The 18,723-nt window shown below is 37.1% G+C and overlaps 2 protein-coding genes across 5 annotated transcripts; one reads left to right on the top strand and one right to left on the bottom strand.

The window, feature by feature from the left end:
* The first annotated feature begins 40 nt into the window (after positions 1–40).
* Positions 41–11,378, top strand: LRRC39 (leucine rich repeat containing 39). Of its 3 annotated transcripts, XM_040611102.1 has the most exons (13): positions 41–350; positions 623–692; positions 1,449–1,505; positions 2,040–2,085; positions 3,709–3,762; positions 4,260–4,460; positions 5,376–5,481; positions 6,502–6,658; positions 7,214–7,350; positions 8,885–9,030; positions 9,403–9,555; positions 10,603–10,742; positions 11,305–11,378. In XM_040611102.1, exons 6-13 carry the CDS (start codon positions 4,336–4,338, stop codon positions 11,355–11,357), a joined length of 1,017 nt encoding a protein of 338 aa, XP_040467036.1. In that variant the 5' UTR covers positions 41–350; positions 623–692; positions 1,449–1,505; positions 2,040–2,085; positions 3,709–3,762; positions 4,260–4,335; the 3' UTR covers positions 11,358–11,378. The 3 variants fall into 3 exon arrangements, with proteins under 3 accessions (XP_040467036.1, XP_040467033.1, XP_040467034.1); XM_040611099.1 differs by having other exon boundaries at positions 10,603–11,378; XM_040611100.1 differs by lacking the exons at positions 41–350; positions 623–692; positions 1,449–1,505; positions 2,040–2,085; positions 3,709–3,762 and having other exon boundaries at positions 3,772–4,460; positions 10,603–11,378.
* A 48-nt stretch (positions 11,379–11,426) lies between these two features.
* TRMT13 (tRNA methyltransferase 13 homolog) lies at positions 11,427–18,721 on the bottom strand. 2 transcript variants are annotated; one of them, XM_040611095.1, is made up of 11 exons: positions 18,564–18,721; positions 18,142–18,188; positions 17,985–18,051; positions 16,442–16,504; positions 16,241–16,310; positions 15,678–15,784; positions 14,587–14,754; positions 14,206–14,278; positions 13,427–13,501; positions 12,141–12,555; positions 11,427–11,824 (listed from the first exon to the last, which is right to left on the bottom strand). In XM_040611095.1, exons 1-11 carry the CDS (start codon positions 18,696–18,698, stop codon positions 11,629–11,631), a joined length of 1,416 nt encoding a protein of 471 aa, XP_040467029.1. In that variant the 5' UTR covers positions 18,699–18,721; the 3' UTR covers positions 11,427–11,628. The 2 variants fall into 2 exon arrangements, with proteins under 2 accessions (XP_040467029.1, XP_040467030.1); XM_040611096.1 differs by lacking the exon at positions 11,427–11,824 and having other exon boundaries at positions 12,170–12,286; positions 12,412–12,555.
* Positions 18,722–18,723: the final 2 nt, after the last annotated feature.

Raw genomic sequence — 18,723 nt, forward strand, 5'->3', positions numbered from 1 at the left:
CCTTCAGAACAGACAACAGTTATGTGACTTTAAGGTAGAGGAAATAGTGGATGAGGATTATGCTGGTTATTTACCAGGAGACATGGAGAAAATGGTTGGATTAAAAATACCTCCTAGAAACATAAGCTGCAAACAGACACAAGAAAAGAAAGTTACGTGGCCTTAAAAATTGTGAGGCACAAAATGGACATTTTCTCCTCTCTTTAGATAGATCAAAAACTGTCTCTACAGGAGCATTCTCCAGAATTGTAGACCAAAGTTGTCTATTGCATTTAGCTGTGAAGATGCAAGACACAAGCTACCAGAATCTCTGCTATCGTTGATGCTGAGACTGAGCGAGAGGAAAGCTGGTAATGCAGGGGAGGGAGCATGGGAGCATATGTGTAAGGTGCTATTTATATTTCTATTGTGGTATAAGGGTCTTTTATATATAGGTCATTTCTTGCAGCGTTTGACTAATATATCATGCTTATCACATTTCATTTTTATCAGATTTATATATTCCTAATAAAAAAAATTAAAGCCCGAAAGCACTGTAGTAATATTGTTTTTATTTGTGACTCATGCGGTGACTATTATCCTGTACAGGTGACTCAAACTTCTCTTTCTTTTTATCTTGAAGAATGTGCTGCACCCAAGACTACCGAAAGAATACAGCCTAATGGCTACTTTCCTACATGTATATTGTTATGGTAAGGGATTAGTCTGAATAGTGTATTTTTTAATGTGATGACAATGGAGAAAAAAAAATGAGGGAGTATAAGTGTATGATGGAAAACAATAAAGTGATTTTGAAATATTTGGGAAGGAATAATTTTGCTCACGCAAGGAGCCTGAGATTTGTCTTTCAAAACTCCCAATAAAAGGGAAGGTTGTTGTGGTTTTTTTCCAAGCTCTACTTATCTGTCTCATTTAAGGAGGACAAAATTAAGTAGTTAGGTTTTTAGTTATGACGTTTTTAGATCAAGAAAAAGCATCGATTAAAAAGCATTGTGGGGATTGAATCTATACCAAAACTGAAAGAAGAAATAGCTATACCAAAGATCCTGTTGGATCGGTTTTGCTTTTGCGTAACTTCGAAAAAAACCAACTTGGACAATTGAAAGCTAAAACAGTTGGTGTCTTTTTAAATAGGTATTGGTGTTCAGGTATTTAGTTGGTCATGGACTGGAGAGGAGGTTTTTTGGGTGTGAAGTTCTATGTGCTATTGCTAGAATCTAACACTAATAATAAGGAAAAATTATTTGTACTGAAAGAGGGTTATAACCAAATTAATGACATTTTAAAAATTCCATCTTCACATTTTATACTCCAGTGTAAGAATTGGTCAGAATTACCCAGTTTTATGGCTTCTGCTTCAAATAGTGACCTGTGATTATTGCTCTCTCTTTCCATTTGGTTGAAGAAAAAGATTCTGACAGAGTTGTTCACCTTTTATCTTCCCCAAGGGCTCTTTGAAGAAATAGAATGTTTAAAATCTTTCATGATTGGAAACATGAAAAGGGGTGAGTAATTACCCCTCTGCACATCCTAATTAAAATTACTTTTCTGTCTGGACTTTGATAATTTGCACTAAAATCCTTCAACAAGAGAATTCTTCAGCATGGGCAAAAGTAACGAGTAAAATACTTAGTGATGTAATACTTTTTTCTAATCTAATTAGTCCATGTTGCTGTTTAATAGCACTTTGAATCTTAATTATCTTGCAGAGAAGCGTTACTAGAATAAAGCAAGTAATTGTCATTTTGAATTCAAAACTAGATTATTTTTCATTGTGGAGCACAGGTACTCCTTTGTTCTTTTTGGTCACAATTTGTAACTTTTGTTAATGGGCGTCCAGTCATGTTCAGCAGACTGGGAAGACACTGAGAGCGGTAAATGCTTGGGGTTTTTGCAGAAGTGCCTCATGTGATACCTTCTATTCTCAGCTATAGGTTAAAATTAGAACTAGACTGACATTGCATTAGAGTCTGAGTGAGAGTTCTAAATGGTTTTGGTAGTACAGACAAGATTCATAATTTATCTCTGCTCTTGCCCAGAAAGCGGTGAGTCGCAGGAAATCCTTGAAAACACCGAGTAATTGAGGTAAGCTGTTAAACTCTTTCAGATGCTTGGAGATGAGGTTGTTGGGACATCTGATTACTTGGGAGTAAATTCGCAGTTGTTTTACAGCCACACTTGGAAATTCACTTCTGAATTGTTGGCCACGATGGCACGACTGTTAGTTTTTATTTTCCTGACAAATAATAAGAATTTGGTGGTAGTCCTGTTGTTATAGCATTAAATCTCCCTGAAAACAAAGTCATATACTTAGGCCCTCTTTCATATTTCATGGTTCTAAAGCAGTATTTATTGAATAATGTTCTTTCCACAGCAAGAGTTACCCAGTGTAAGCTTTACTATGTTTTGTTTTGAGTACTTTTGTTTCAACTGTATAGTCCAGTACTGGTTTTAGGAATGCAAGTATTAACAAATGTCTTTTCTGCAAAATTTATATAAGAAGAACTATAAGCTTAAAAAGGCTTATAGTTCAAACAATGTCTCTATACAACAAGAAACAAGAGATCAGGTGAATCACTTAATCTCAATAGAAGTTTAATCCTGAAAAATAAGGCAATTTAAATCCTAACTACTAAACAGAGCAGAAAACCCCTCATAATAGTGTCTTGGTTATTACTGTTGCATATCGGGATGAGGAATGGGAAAGGTAGCTAGTATGAGGAAAGAAAGGTTAATCCTTCAAACTAGTAAATTTGATCATTTATGTGGGGGATGGAAAGAGGATACTATCCTCTGTTTACAAGAAAAAATTCAGTGGCTCTTTATGAACCTAAATGCCAGACTGCTTTGTGCCACACTGTCGCTGCCATTTGCGTCACCTGTCAAATCCTGCCATTTTTTCTTAACAAACAAACAGTTAAGAATCTTTAATATTAATGTATTGGATGAGATTCTTCTTTATTCAAGCATTATAATTTGATTTTTATGCTGTCTTTAGAACAGGAAGCGTTCCTGACAACTTACACCTGTTATTATTTGGCTATAAATTTTTAATAAAGTGATTTCAGTATAGTCAGGCTTTACAAATAACTATCTTAGCAAAAAACATGGTAAACAAAACAGATTGATTGACAGTTTGAACACAAAAATGTTCACTAAGCAATTCTGGCTTATCCATGCCATACAAAATTATAATGGAATAAATGTGATTGAAAAGATTGCTCTAAAAGACAGGCCTGCAGCAGTTATTATAGGGAAATATATGTATAAAAGACCTGAAGTTCCACTTTTGTTGTTATCTACCTTCTTGTTTGGAAGAAAGTTACCCTCACTTATTTAGTTCGAATGGACGTGTAAGAGGTTTTTCTTACTTTCCCTGCAAGTATTAGTAAAAAGTTTAAAGGGACCATTCTGGTTATCAGTGTCATGGGTACGCTACTGTTGGCATGCAGTTTAGCCCTCCAAGCTTATCTGAATATCAATATCTTGGCTCCAGCTTATTTCCAAAAATACCCTTCCCCAAATGGCTACAGTAACAGCAATAAGAATGCTTTTTAGAGGGATGCTCTGATTAGCATAGCTGAGTATCCTGGTTTGCTGCTCTTCAGGAAAATATGTATTAATTATCTCACTAAGGAATGGATGACTTCAAAACTTCAGGCTATTTTTTTTTTTTTTTTTTTAATAAATGTGGAACCTGGCACTCAGGGCTACAAGAAGATTCGGAGAGATCTGAAGAATTTTAAAAGCCTTTTCTTAAAGGTAATGCATTACTAACTATAAAATATATTATAATGAGTTAAACTATGGAGAAAATGAATGCAAATAAAGTATACAAATTTATTTCCAGCAACAGTTCAGTTTCTCTAAAGTGCAAAACTCCTTTACTTATAAGTATTTATACCAGCTAGCTGCCAGGATGCAGTAACCAGGATTTAACTGTCCTAAATCGCACGTAACAGCTTCATTTCTTCCTGGGAAAGGAATGAATGCTTGTATCTGCATTTAGTAATCATGGGCAGTACTCAGCCTACCATTGGAAGGAACTGAGAGAAGCAGTTGTTCACTGACTAAGAATGCAGAGAGATTGCAAGAATACCATTTCTTATTATAAAAAAAATTAACTAGGTGCGATTACTTATTTCTATAAAGAGAAAGCAGTTGGTAAAATTCAGTTCTATACATTAACTAAATTTAATAATATTATCAAGTGGCTATTGCAGTATTTTAGTTTTCATGTCACTGTCCCCATCTGGTAGCTGATACATGTGCTGATGTGTTGAGCCTGAAATTCACAATCAGATTCCTGTGACTGAATCTGAACATGTAAGGATCATGACTGAAACTGCAGTTTGCATTGGAACATTCACTGCTGTGAAGACACTTTGGGAAGTGAGAATACACAAGATAAATGAAGAATTACAGAAAGAAAAGGAATTCAGACAGAGGTCTGCAGGAAGGTAGGTAAATTATAAATCTTTTTAAGTATGTGAAAAGCTAGACCGTATGTTACATTTCAGAAGACCGTAATCAGTCTTTTCAGACTCATCCAGAGTCTGTTTAGTCATTACTCCAGCAGAATTCCCACTGGTTAGAATCTAATAATATGGTCAGGTCAAACCAAGAATTGTGTTCTGTGATAAAAACATTAGCATATGCACTAAATCCTCTAAATTCAAGTATTAAAATCCTCTCCTGTGTGGATATTTTCACCAGTGGAGGTTTTGATTTGTTATGCCTTCTTCTCAATAGAGGCATTAACAGGGTCACTTGGTCTGCCGTCTGCCCAGCAGTTTCATGAAATGTGAAGGAATTTAGCATTCTGGTCTTGGAACTCTTCCTAATTTGTCAGATATGTTTGAAATGGAGTAAGAAATTCAAAAGTTACTAATGGAAAATACAAGGAGAAAAAGAGAATTTGCCTCATTTTGGTAATTCTTAAGTCCCCTTTGGAAAGCAAGTGAAAAGAATCCCTAGCTGATTTACCCTGTTTGATTGCCCTTCCATTTGGTGGAACTGAAGGCTTTCTTTTTAGGGAACTGCTTAAAAATTAATGGCTTTGGAACTTAGTTCCCTGTGACTTTTTACTCTGTTGCCCTGCTGCAGTACAATGAAAGTGAATGAAGTTATGTCTTCCTTCTGACTGTAAATTTGAAGAACTGTAAAATAAAATTCCTATAAATTACCAGAGCCAAACATTACTTTATCTTCTTTTCTTCCCTGAAATCGATAGCATATTTAGCATCTAGATATAATAAAAGTTGTTTGGCATCCAAAAAGGCTACTACTGTCTCTGTTCCAGAAAAGTAGAACGGATAGTAATTATTGCCTGTATTCATTGTTGCACCACTGACAGATCCTTCTTTCCCTTGTAGGCTACTACTTGTCTGGGAGGAGAGAGCTGCTTTAGCAAAGCTCAAAGAAAAAGTTATTAATGAAGATGGAAGAGCAATTTTAAGGATAGAGGAAGAAGAATGGAAGGTAGTGTTGATAGGAATGAATGCTGCTTGGATTGAATGACTGATGCATTAGAAAACTACTATTTACAACTTCATACTCACAGTTGCACTATTTTTAATCTATGAAGTGCTTACTGTGTGCTTTGCTAACAATTAAGACACACTGTTGTGAAAGTGTAAAAGCAAGCTGACTTTTTTAGTCCTCAGTATTAAGCATTACTCTGCAAAAATAGAGCACCAAAAGCTTTTTTGTGTTAGAAATTATTACAGTGCAAATTATGAGTTTAATTAAATAAATCATCATTTAACGTTAACACGCCTGAACTACTGAAATGTGTCAAGGTGAAAACCCTCTATGTTTAGGTGCAGGAAAGTATTTCTTACGGTTGTTTCTAAGAGTAAAAGCGAATCAGTAGATTCCCAGAATGCTATTATTCTTGTTTCTGATGTATGGAGGGAAGCAGCTAACTGTAGAATCAATGACAGAGTGGAAGCCAGCGTCTGTTCTGAGCCACACAGAAATGCAGATGGCAGTTAGTGTGAGGTGATGAGAATTAGACCATGTTGAGGGCAGTGAGAGAGTGACAGCCACACTCAGCAATACTCTGGTGTCCACAGGGCAGTGTTCCTTGTTCAGAACTCAGAGCATACAGACATTGTGGCTTTTCTATTCCTCAGCACTTTTACTCTCAGCTGCTCACTGTTTTTCTTAACAGAATAATAGAATTTAGATCACCATTTAAATGAAAAAAGGCTATTTAGAGCAGTTTTCAGTTATATTTGCTTTCTTCAAAGAAAAGAAATAAGCAAGCCTGACGTTTTTCAAGCAATGACGGTAGTGCAGATATCTAAATCCTGGGAGCAAAAACTGGGCAGGTTAAATCTGTGGTCAGAATGACCCATATTGGTGGTGTTCATTTCAGGATGTTATGGTGTAGCTTGAGAAGGAAAAAACTGTTACTGTTTCAAATAAAACTTCTATGTAAGTCTGTATTCTTGTATACTAAGTGGGATTTCTTCTGGTTCCTGTTTCTTGTCTTAGACACTACCTTCGTGCTTATTGAAACTAGTCCATCTCCAGGAATGGCAGCTTCATAGAACTAGTTTGCAGAAAATTCCTCAGTTCATTGGAAGATTTCAGAGTCTTGTTGTTCTAGATCTATCCCGGAACTCAATTGAAAGTATACCTAAAGAAATTGGTGAGCGGTGCTTTCTTTTATTTTAAGCTGCTTTCCTAAGAAAATTAATCTTACACAAACATGCCATTTGGGGGCACTTTGCCTGTCTAACAATCCTATTGAGTAGTTAGAAAACAGACAATTTAAATGTGACAGTGTGATAGAGATCTTAAAACCATGCATTCCCTATAAATAAAAAAATATGGGCAGATGGAGGAGACATATCTTTATGAAAGCTCAGCATGAGAGAAAAGTTTGTAGGTGCAGCAGGTACTAGACATCAGAACACAGCTAGAAATGTGGTACTGAAAAAACAGGCTTCGTGTTCTGAGTCCACAACACGAGTAGCCTATGTTCCCAAGGGCTTTTTTGATATTTTTGGGGGGTTTTTTCTTAGCAGTTCTGTACTAGAGAGTCCTGAAATCCTACTGTTTGAATTTCAGTGATTTTTTTTTTTTTTAAGTGAGAACACTGAGCACTTGTATAACAGTATAAGGATAACACAAAACAAGTAATACTGTATTTCAAATAGAATGAACGTGAACGTTTGTGATTTCTCATTTGTGTTCTCTGCAGGCCAGCTGACTAGCCTCCAAGAGCTGCTTCTCAGTTACAATAGAATAAAGTCTGTTCCTAAGGAAATAAGTAACTGTGTCAGTCTGGAAAGACTGGAATTGGCTGTCAACAGGAGTATCTGTGATCTTCCTCCTCAGGTTTTGACAGACTGTTTTGCTTAGTTTTATTTAATGTATATTTTGAATTTATTTATTTATATTTTGAAAATAATTATCATTAAATGTTGTGCTCCCATGTGAAATCAGAGTATCAAAGCAAATCTGAAAACTACTCCACAGAAACAAGTATGTGAACAGTATTTGACTAATCAAACTGAAGCCATATGAGGACATACATATACCTGAGTGGTTGAAGGAGCCAATCTTTATTTTGTCCAGATAAATGACTTAGTGCATACAGGACAGTGATAACATTTGACGTTAATTTGTTTAGGCTGAAGGCCTTCACTGATTTACCGCACTGAGGATGTGATGCCTTAGCACAGAGAATTTCCCCTTTATGGTTGAGAACACAAATTCATAACATGTGCCAGGACACAACTGTAAGCACCTTTACCAGAGCTGCTGTCAAAAGGGTTTGCGTGATTTATACAACTGCCTGCACAAGTTGAATGAATGTTGTTCTGAGACACTGAAAGCAATTAAGAGAGAATAAAAACAATTGCTCACCTACTACTGAGCTTTAATTTAGACTGACCTAACTGTGAGAGACACCTGCATCTCTGTTAAGTCTCTTAGATAGAGATGACAATTATGTAACCATTTGTACTTGCTTCAATTTATTTAAAAACCCAGTAGTGGCAATAGTTGACAGCAATCATTGCCTTGCAAAATTGAGTGAATTCAACCAGTAATACCTAACAACACATCTTCAAATGAAAATATACACTAGTAATCAGAATCCAGGATTTACAAAATCTACATGGATACAGGTTATATGGTATAATGTAGAGTGATAGCTTTTAAATTAACAGCTCATAGAAAATACGTGGTTCTGTCCTATTGAGACTACAGTAATATGAACACCACGAAACTCTGGGTATGTGAACTTGAGTGGTGTTCAGTGTTCAGACAGTTGGCCCAGATTTGCAATTAACATCTTTACATCACTTGAACACTGTAAAAGCGCCTGAAGGCAGGATTCACCAAAGGACTTAGGTGTTGCGTACTGAAATAAGGCTATGTTTAGCTTTTAGAATGTCTTGCCGTAGCAGTAGACTTCAAAACGTTGCAGGTGTCTAGGTTCCCTCTAAACTACAGTCCATGCAATTTGATTCATAAAAATTTAAATATTTGACTAATGAAAAATGGTGTATTGCATGGAGTATGAAATACTAAGGACAGTGGTGTTTCTAAAATTCCTTTTCTTCTCAGGGCTTAGGGTATACCTGTGTTGTAGTCACGGCATTCAGCTTCTCAGCATTTAGGGCACTCACTGCCAGGTGGGAGATAAAATTCTTCTGCCTGATCAGTTTCAAACCTACCTACCTTCCAGAACTGTAGTTGTTAGCTACTATCAGCTAACGGAACTCAGAAACCATTCTGTGTTTTCCAACTCCAGAATGTGTTGTAATGTTTCTAAATTGTTCTTTTTTTTTCAGTCCACATTATTACAGCACTGCTGTAATGCAACAGCTATACAAATTTACATTAAATCTTCCTTTCTTTTCAGCTCAGTGATTTAAAGAAGCTTTCACATATAGATTTGTGCATGAATCAGTTTACTACCATCCCTTCAGCTCTTCTCAACATGCCAAGTCTACAGTGGTTAGATATGGGGGGAAATAAACTCCAGGAGCTTCCTGAGGCAATTGACAGGTAAATAAAGCTCACATTTTGGTCTCAGTTCAACTGGATTGAAATTCTAATTATTAAATCCGACCTCAAAGGATTATATTAATGTTAATATCACTGCAAACTTAAGATTTATCAGTCCTACTGTGATATTTTGGATGAGCTGGAATAATCCATATAACAAACAATAAATTCAGTACCAAGTTGAATTCTTGCCAATGACATTTTGGACCAGAGGTTAGGTGATTATCTTGGATGTGGGGTTTCCTTTGAGAATTGGTCTATCTGTATGAGAGTCCTTTATGTGGCTGTAAAAAGGAACCAATTACTTTTTATTAATGATGGTAAGATTAATTTTCTGAATCTTGATTGCTTGCACAAATACCTGTTTTACAGAATGGGAAATCTCCACACTTTATGGCTCCAAAGGAATGAAATAAACTCTTTGCCAGAAACTATTAGCAATATGAAAAATCTCAGTACTCTTGTTCTTAGCAACAACAAACTTAAGGATATTCCAGCCTGTATGAAGGACATGACAAATCTGAGGTAAGAAAAAGCAACAGAAATACAAATAAAAATATTAGAAGCTAAGTTTTAAAGTCTGCCTTGAGTTGTACATCATGAAGTGATACTAAGGCATGTCCACAGTTGTACAGATGGACGCAATACCCTGTAAGTCAGCATAATTACACAAATTCACAACAGGTGAGCATCTGGTCAAGAAGGGTTGTGTAGCACAACTGATCTGAGTAAGTAAGCTATGATAGTTACAGTCCCAAATGAAAAAGGAGACTGATATATATGTTCTCATTTCTGAAAGGTCCAAACGCCCACTTCTAATTGACCTTTTATATCACTCTCTAAAGCCAAGACCTAGGAGGAAAAATATGTGACAAACATAAAAACGACAAGAAGTTGAACTTCAGCACTGAGAAGTCAAGAATTCAGGATTAAACAAAAAGGATTGGGTATAAGGATATGGATGAAACTCTCCTATATTTTATTTGAAAAATAAAAAAAATAATTAAATGTACATTTTTAATTGGTAGAACTTGAAATATTATTTTGTATACTCTGACAGAAACTTTCCTATTATTTGCATTTTTATTTGAATTACTAGATGCTGGCCATTTTCAAGAAAGAACGTTAGTCTAAATAAATCACATCTAGCCCAGTTAAGACAATTGTGTTTTCAGATGTTTTGGAACAAGGCTCAGGGATGGACCAAAACCAGAGGGAGACAGGGCTGGCTATTGCCTTGCAAAGTTGGAAGGATGCAGGCATTTGCACTCTTGTTCTCATCCACTCATCTGGTTTTGGAAGTTCAGTAAGGTTGACAATGGGGTCAGGCAAACCCGAAGACAAAATGACAAGTACTGCAGGATTTTCTCCCACCACAATCAGCTACGGTTATTAAAAGGTGTTGTCTTGGCTGAGTTTACTTAATACTACTAATACAATGGTGAGTTTAGTATAAGAAAAGACATTTTATTTTGCTCAAAAAACTGTTTGAAGAATCTTAATTGTTTCAAAAGAGTTGTTCTCTCTGGACAAAACCTGTTGCAAGAGTAACCTTTTCTGATGAACTGTCAGATTTGTCAACTTCAGAGACAACCCACTGGAGTTAGAGGTAACGCTCCCTCCATGTGAGAATACAGAAGAGGAGGAGCAACAGGAAATGTTTGGCATTGAATTCATGCACATGTATATCCAGGAGTCACTCAAGAAAAGAGGTATGGCTTTTTTATTATTTCAGATCTCTCGGGAATGCAGTGCTGAAGGGAAGGATAAACAAAAGCTAGGATACACAGACAAATAAAATATGAATAATCTCCTTAATAAATGAGTTAATATTTTCAAAAAAATCTGTAAAGAGATTTTTACTGAGGGTAGGTTGCAGTAAGAGACCAGGAGAAGCACTTCTGAACAGATGTGCAGGTGGCAGCTGTTAACTGCAGAGAGCACTTCATTGCAGATAGAAAATGTTCTCTCTGATCTTCATTCTATTTATCATGAAGGCCTAAAAATTTGATGACTGAAATGCTCTTGATTTAGAATGCTAAGGAAGCTTTTTTCTTATCAGTATTTCATAAATGAATAATCAAATTAGCAAAAATATATCAAGATGACAGTTTACAAGTAAGCTTTCGTCCTTAACGTTCCCCTAGCGGCAAGGGCTGATCAAAGTACCTGGGCCTACTTAATTAACCTAAGAGGAAATACAAAGCTATCCTGAACTTTTAAAGTGAAAATAAAGTATGTTAATTGCTCTTATTTTAACGCATTTTCTTTCAGGAAATCTGGAAAGCTGTACTTTTGGTACTTCTGTCATAAATGATAAAGAATAAAGAACGTAACTGTGAATGGAAGAACCTATCAAGTATACTTCCTGGAAAAGCAGCACACAGCAGGTTTTAAACGTTCTTGGGCATTTTATTTTTCCACTGATGAGAATTTGTTTGCATATTTGTAATTCCTAGTGAAACTGGGTAATATAAGACCTTTCCTGGGCACAGGAAAGACTTAAAGAACTCTTTATAAGCAATGAATTAGCTTTTTAAAAAATCCAGGTTAAATTTTGTAGGGTTTTTTTCCTATCAATTCCAGATCTGTCTTCTGTCATGTAGTTGGCTCTCGTATCAAAGACAGACTTGGGACAGCTGTCAACAGAACATTCTCCAAGGACACAGCAGGCTCTGTATAATACTGTAGTGCAGCCTTGTATCCGTGTTGTTGTAAATATTCAATCCGTCCATGATCAATCAGCAGTTTACAGAGGTGACCTATCTCCTTTCGTTCTTCAACAGTAAGTATCCTGGTTTCATAGAAAGGAGGAAAAGAATTAACAACGTGTCAGAAGAATAGTTTTGTTAATTAACATCAGTAGTTAAGCTTAGAAAAACTAGTGAAATCACTCTTAAGTTCAACTCAGGCAAGCACGACTGTTTAAATATTTTGAAATGTACGTCCATGAAAATTGTATTTTTAAAGTAGAATATTTCTATAAATTTCATAATTAAAATGTTTCTGTAAAATAAGTCATTTTGAAGGAGCCAAAAAAGTTTCATGTACCACTATACGTAATTTTGCTTTTCTGCAGAAGTCCATTTGTTAGGAAAAGAATTACATACCCTTGTAAAGTATCAGAACCGCTCTCGGTCTTGCTGCACGTTTGCTCATGTTCTTCCATGTTGTTAGACTGTTCTTCACTTTCATCACTTGTAGAGGCTTTGGTTGTGGTTTCTCGCATACCGCAAGTGGCCCAGCTACTCATTCTCTGAAAATAATTAAATTCTACTGGTCCAAGTCCTACTGATTTAAAGAACTCCCTGCCTACATAATGTGTCCAGTCACACTTGTGATGGCAGCACAGTGCAATAACAATTCCAGCTACAGGCTTACAGTCATCTTTGTTGCTTTCATTATCAGCAGAGTTGTTAGAAGCCACCTCTGTCTTATCAGTCCTAGAGCGTTTTGGTGCAGGCTCTTGAGATTCTCCATCACAGCAAGTTGTATAACTTTCAACCAGGCATCTCAAAGCAAGATCTAGGAAAAAAACAGACATACCCCCCCAAAAATAGCGATGAACACCATGCCATTATTTGCATAAGGCTATATGCCACGAAGAATAAAAGCATGCATCACAAACTAGGTCAAAAAGCAATTTTAAGCATAACTAAAAATTACAAGCATGCTTTGAAAACATGAAAACCCTAAATGCTAAATGAATATTATTGAGACCCCTGGAGCTACTACGGGCTTATCCTCTATTTGTTCTACACAAGTAAATTTGAAATACTTTGGTTAACAAACTGGCATATTATCTCTTCCCTGTAAAACATTCAAGTATTTGCTCTAAAAGTCTGATATCTAGGACACAATCTATGTAATACATACATGTATTTCTTAAATGCTTAACTGTCGTCTTTGTAACAGTACCTATATAGGTGTCATATTTGAGATGCCTTTACTTAGCAGACACGTAACATTAGAAAAAGCGTGTTTAAAATTATCAGGACAGAAACATATTCTTCTCATTTTCAGAACACGAACTGAGAAAGAAAAATATTTCAGAGTAGAGGTGATGGTGTTAAAACGGTACTTCCAACAGTTTACAAATATATGACCCATGCCACCACGCACTATTCTTTATTCTACTATTCTTTTAGATGTATAGATAAAGAAAAAGAAAGGTTTTACTTCTGTCTAGTGTAGCCTTGCATCTATTTTCCACTTACTATTCCACTGAAGTCAATAGATGTCAGTAGATATTTAGATAACATATAATTGCTTCATTCACTAAAAAAGGGTTAAGAGGGCAAGAAAAGCTTAAAAGGACAGTTTGGAAGATCAGTCCATCCAGATCATAAGATTTAGTATCGTAGTTTTCTGCAGTTCACACATATGTAATTCATACCTGTTGCAGCACCACATAAATGTTTCCCAATTCCTACTAGTGGTAGCTTTTTCTTCTCTAAAATAGGTACTTTATCTGGAGAGAGAAAAAAAAAAAGATAATGCCCACATACAGTCCACAACAACCCCAGAACCTCTATTATAGTTGGGGCAATATTTTTTTCAGATAATGTAACTTCAGCACACCTAAAAAAAGAAATAAATGTTTACCACTATTAAAAATACAGTGACACTATTAAAAATAAGCTATTCAAAGGAAAGTTTCTTTTTTAAAAGAAGTTAAGAGGATTGGATGTTGTGGCTGAGAAGCATATTTAACCACTTCAGCCTTTCTATATTGCCTATGAAATTTAAATATGTTAATGCATCTCCTGGTGACAGGGTGTTCCCACGAGTTCTGTAGTACTGATATGCATAGCAAATCAATGATATGCATGACTTGCTTCATTCTGCACGCCTACAACAAACAATGCAATGGTTTTTAATCCTGCAAGTTCTAAAAAACCATTCAAAGTGGTTTTGTTTAGGTATTTCTCACCTACATTGATGTCCTCCTAAGTGTATAAAAAGCAGAAAATTTTAAGTCTCCATTTAATACATGTATGTGTGTGTATTTATGTATATACACAGAGCATTAACATGTCCAAGTAATAACTGAGAATCATGTTCAAACCCAAGTACATCTAAGTGTGCTACATACAAACTGACTAGAATTCCAGTATTCAAAATCTACAATTAAGCCTCTAGTTACACAGTTATGCAAGCCGAGAAGGAACTTACTTAAACATAAGTGCTGAATATCAACTTGAAGCCTTTCAAATACAGAATCTCTCCTTTTATGTTTTCCATCCACCTGTGTAAACATAACAAGATCATTAAGCAGGGCTGCCCACTAATAATTATACTTTTGCTCCAGATATTAATGCTAGACTTTTTTTCCTGTCAAGTCAACATCTGCATATTTCCAACATTATACACCAGGATTTTCTTTTTTTAATAAATTTGCTATTGCTGAAGTATGGAATGTAGGCAATCACACTTCCAAAAACTTTTAAAATGTAAAGGCTTTGTTTTGGTTTTAAAGACAAAAAGCAAATACTAATAGCTTCAATGACAATAGTTTAAAAATTATAGTCTGCCAATGTGACAATAACCTCTTACCTTGAACCTTGTAGTTGCCCTTTCCACAAGCAAAAACTGAACATTTTCAGCATTCTGTAAGGCAACGTCAACCCAGTGAGACAGCTTTCCTCGCCCAGCTCCAAACTCAACAAAACATCTTCCTGGACCGAGTAAATGTAGTTTTTCCATGTTACCTAAAATAGAAGCCTACAAACATCAAAAGATTATACAAACCAAACAAATACATACATCGTGTAGTGTAATGCCCAGTGGAAAATGATTACTTCACCAAACTTCAAAAGACTTTTTCAAGCCTTTCCTTCCATGAGGGATTAGGAAGAAGATGATGTGTACGCAGAGGAAAGGGATTAGAACTTCTGGCTAGTCAGCATAACCCTGCCCTTCTTCCACTGCTCGCAGAACTCCACCCGCATTTTTTTGGAATGGGATTTGTAGGATCCAGGTACATGCTATAATACTCTCCGCTGATTCCCAAAGTAGACATCCAAAATATGGGTACTGTACTAGATCTTTCTGTGAAGCATCAGTGCCCGCAGAGCCCTCTCTCTCTGCTGCAGTTAAGCATTTTGTAATACATAGGAAAGCTAGAACATGGGAAGAAAGTAAGATCCAGACATTTCTCACTTTTAGATTTTCTTCCCAAAACTTTCTATTTTGCTACGGTATGCAATTCATCTCCCTTACAATTCTTGCTGTTCAATGCACTTAAAAAGTCAGAAGGCAAACTCGGGCTCTCCAGTTCTTTTTATGCATCTGTTATATAACCAGGAAATCTAGGACCAGCTCTTACAGAAAAAGTAAAAAAAATTCCTTTTTAATTCTTAGTAAATACAACATTTTACCTTTGGTAGCTCAGATTTATTATGAGGTAATATAAAATAAGAATACATTAGTTAAAATTCAGAATACCACCACATAATTTGAAATTTATTTCAGTATCCTAATAAACTTTATACATGCTATTATTTGAAGAGCATAGTTACTGAGCATCTCCAATTTCCTCTACGTGAAGTGACGAGCATCATGGATGCACAGTCACTCAAATTTCCAGCAGCAGAATTCCATGTGTTTATAAACATCTATACCTATGAGTAAAGCAGCCATCATACCTGTTGTTTCAAGTGTTTGAAAGCGGATTCCCCATTCTTTGGGTCATTTAAGGCTTCTTGTAAAGCCTGGTGGGACAGTACTTGTTCCTTAAGGTGAAGTTCCAGACCTGCATGCAAATGCAAATACAAAACTTGTAAGGTATAGGTTTCCAGTTTCCAAGAGTTTTTGTTTTTGTAATACATACGTTACAATATTCAGACATGAGCTCAATCTGTATCACCAACAAAACAGTCTGTTGGGAGCATAAATCTATCATCACATGTTTATAACAGAGCTGTATTATCTGTAGTGGTATCTCGAGTGGGAAACAAAAAACACAGAAGGAAGGGAAATTAGCAATATGAACAAAAGTTCAGTATTTTATCATTCTCTCAATCTAGTATATTCTTCTGAGTAAAATTTAGCTATAGAAGGATTGCCTATTATCTTGCTAATAATTACTTCAGATGCGTTTAGTGCCAAATGTCTTACATTTTCACAGATATCTAACAGCAAAAATGACAATGAAATATTCAATCAATTCAATTTAAAACATCTTATTTTCAGTATTAAGTAAACTCACCAGTACTTGCTTTTTTCAATGTGATGATTAAGTTATCCAGCTTTTCTTTGGATAGAGAACAGATAGGTACCTTTTTAAGGGGGAAAAAAAAGCGGCATCCATAAATTCAAGAGCTTTTTATCTTTGATAGTTCTTTAGTCATATGATAAATTGCAACATGTTATGTAGGAACTAAGCTTTAGAATAAATAAATGTACTCACTTCTTTTTCTGGTATTTCTGCTACGTCTTTTAAACCTGCATTAATATCTTGAACAAAGTAGACCTTTAAAATTCAAAAGAAATATGATTTTGTTAATCATCAGGAAGCAAAATGCTAAATTCTTCACTGGTTTTATGATAAAGTACATAGCAATAGGAATCCACTGCAAAAGAAGATATTTCAAGTAATTTTTTTCCCTATAGTCTGATCCCGAGTCCCCACCAGAAATGACTGTTCTGACGCATTTTGACAAGACTGAACATGTTTGTAAGAGTTAAGCTGTCAACACTTACTAGACTGATGCCGGAGGTGATTTTAAGGTTTCCCAGGTAATACTAAAGGTATGACACTGATAAAGCCGAAAGGCAGATAATAAAGAAGCCATCTTCAGTTTTCTTGAAACAGCTGCTGAGACATACATCTTATTCCTTCCCTCAGCACTGGCTGCAACTCGGCCTAGCTTTCCACAATTCACTGCTAGTTTGAGTGAAGCAGCCAGCTGGTTAGGGCAGCAGGCTGCCAGGGGTAGGAAAACACCTAGAAAACACCCGCTAGTTTTACTTTCCAAGGATAATCTGTCACCGAGTTTCTAAAATGAATGGCAATTGTGAGAGACTATTCTCAGAGAACGTTTTTGAGAAAAACGAATTCAGCATTTTCATTTGCAACTAAGACAACTGAAAAGTTGTACTGAACTACGGTCAAAGGGGACACAGAGTATGAGGAGACTGGAATGTGAATTCCATTTCAGCAAGCACTTAATTCAGCTTCCATATCGTCCTTACTGTAGTGCTTGCTAAGACTGCTGTCCTCCGGTTCACAGCTGCTGTCAGCACAATGAACTCTCTGCATGTAGTCGACCAGTTCATTATTAAATCAAGCATACGCATATACGTGGTGATGTATGTGGTTAACAGGTCAGTCTGTTTCTTTAACTTGAAATTTAGGCAAAATATGTAAATATCTACAGCAAAACAGTCAAAAGAATTTGAAAAACAGAGGATGTTAACCAATCCTTACAAGTAGTTAACCAAAGGCGTGGCTTTGGGAGAATAAATAGACACTGTAAGTCAGTCAAGCTAAGAAAGTAACAGGATAAGCTCAGGGAGAACCAAATGGGAAAGAAATTAAGAGACCAAACAGAAAATGACTTGGAACTATGTATGAACTAACCTAAATAGCATACTAAAAGACCCACCGTGGAGCAAGGAAAGCCCCCTCCCAATACAGCCCCCTCCCCACAGACCAGTGAAAAGAAAGGATGCCGTACCTTTAAATGGAGACTTGTAAGGACCTATGAAAATTGTGACTAGACCTGAGCGTCAGCAATTGCTCAAAGTGCATAAAATGCTTTACTACGTGTTAACTGGTGTGCTGCCTCGGTGGTTTAACCACCTAGCACCCGGTCTTGTGCAAGCCTGGAATAAGTGACACGTCGGCCTGTGTGCAAGACACGTGCCCCGCGAGCCGGGCCACCAGCGCCGAGTGCGGGGCCACGGGCAGCGCTGCAAGGTCGCGGGGCGCGGGCCTGCTGAACACTTACTGGCTTCGGCTTCGCTCTTGAATTACATTTTTGTAAATGCTTTTGTAGTTGGTCTTCGTATACAGTGCTAAAATCCAAATGGAAAAAAAAAGTTACGTAGACGCATTTCTCATGCGAGCTCTGGCAAAAAACAGGAAAGGCATTTACAGGTACTCACTGTTTGGGATCGAGAGGGCACGGAATTCTTTTCCTGTCATTTTCTTCCTAGTCACAAAAGAAAAGTTTTAGACAACACTTCAGCATGCGTTCAGCATTCCTGTTCTAGAGATGCTGTTGAGGGACACCTGATTTTCATAAAGCATCTACTCTGAGGTAGGCACGTCAACTGGAATGGAGAAATTGAGACAAGAATTCAGTACCCGAGTGGCTCCTAAGAGAACAAACTTATAACGTAACGGCCGCGTTCCTGCCGGGCTGAACGAGTGGCCTCAGCACATCCGATGCTCGAAGGCAGCACCGGCGCTGCCGCTCCCGCCCGCTCGGGCGGCCATGTCACCCCAGGCCCCAGCCGTGCCACCGGGTCATCCCTTCCCCCGCCGCAGGAAGGTGCCAGCTGCCCCGCCCACCCAGGCCCGGTACCTCCTGCTGCCCGTGCTCTCCGCAGAAGCGCCTCCCGGGAGCCGGGATCATCTTGCAGAAGCGCTTCTTCCTCTCCACGAAGTAGGCACAGCGCCCCGGGACCGGAGCGCCGCGGCCCAGCTCCGGCGCCGCCATTGCCGTCCCAGCAGCCCCCGCGGCC

The sequence above is a fragment of the Falco naumanni genome, chromosome 11 (genome assembly GCF_017639655.2).
Source record: "Falco naumanni isolate bFalNau1 chromosome 11, bFalNau1.pat, whole genome shotgun sequence".
In the NCBI taxonomy this organism is placed as follows: domain Eukaryota; kingdom Metazoa; phylum Chordata; class Aves; order Falconiformes; family Falconidae; genus Falco; species Falco naumanni.

Excerpts from the sequence above, each read along its gene's own strand:
- LRRC39 (XM_040611099.1), top strand. The coding sequence starts at position 4,336 with ATGACTGAAACTGCAGTTTGCATTGGAACATTCACTGCTGTGAAGACA. Across the intron at positions 5,482-6,501 it reads TAGAGGAAGAAGAATGGAAG|ACACTACCTTCGTGCTTATT; the intron begins GTAGTGTTGATA and ends TTCTTGTCTTAG. Across the intron at positions 6,659-7,213 it reads AAGTATACCTAAAGAAATTG|GCCAGCTGACTAGCCTCCAA; the intron begins GTGAGCGGTGCT and ends TGTTCTCTGCAG.
- TRMT13 (XM_040611095.1), bottom strand. The coding sequence starts at position 18,698 with ATGGCGGCGCCGGAGCTGGGCCGCGGCGCTCCGGTCCCGGGGCGCTGT. Across the intron at positions 14,279-14,586 it reads GGGCAACTACAAGGTTCAAG|GTGGATGGAAAACATAAAAG; the intron begins GTAAGAGGTTAT and ends ATGTTTACACAG. Across the intron at positions 12,556-13,426 it reads TTTATGTGGTGCTGCAACAG|ATCTTGCTTTGAGATGCCTG; the intron begins GTATGAATTACA and ends TTTTTTTCCTAG.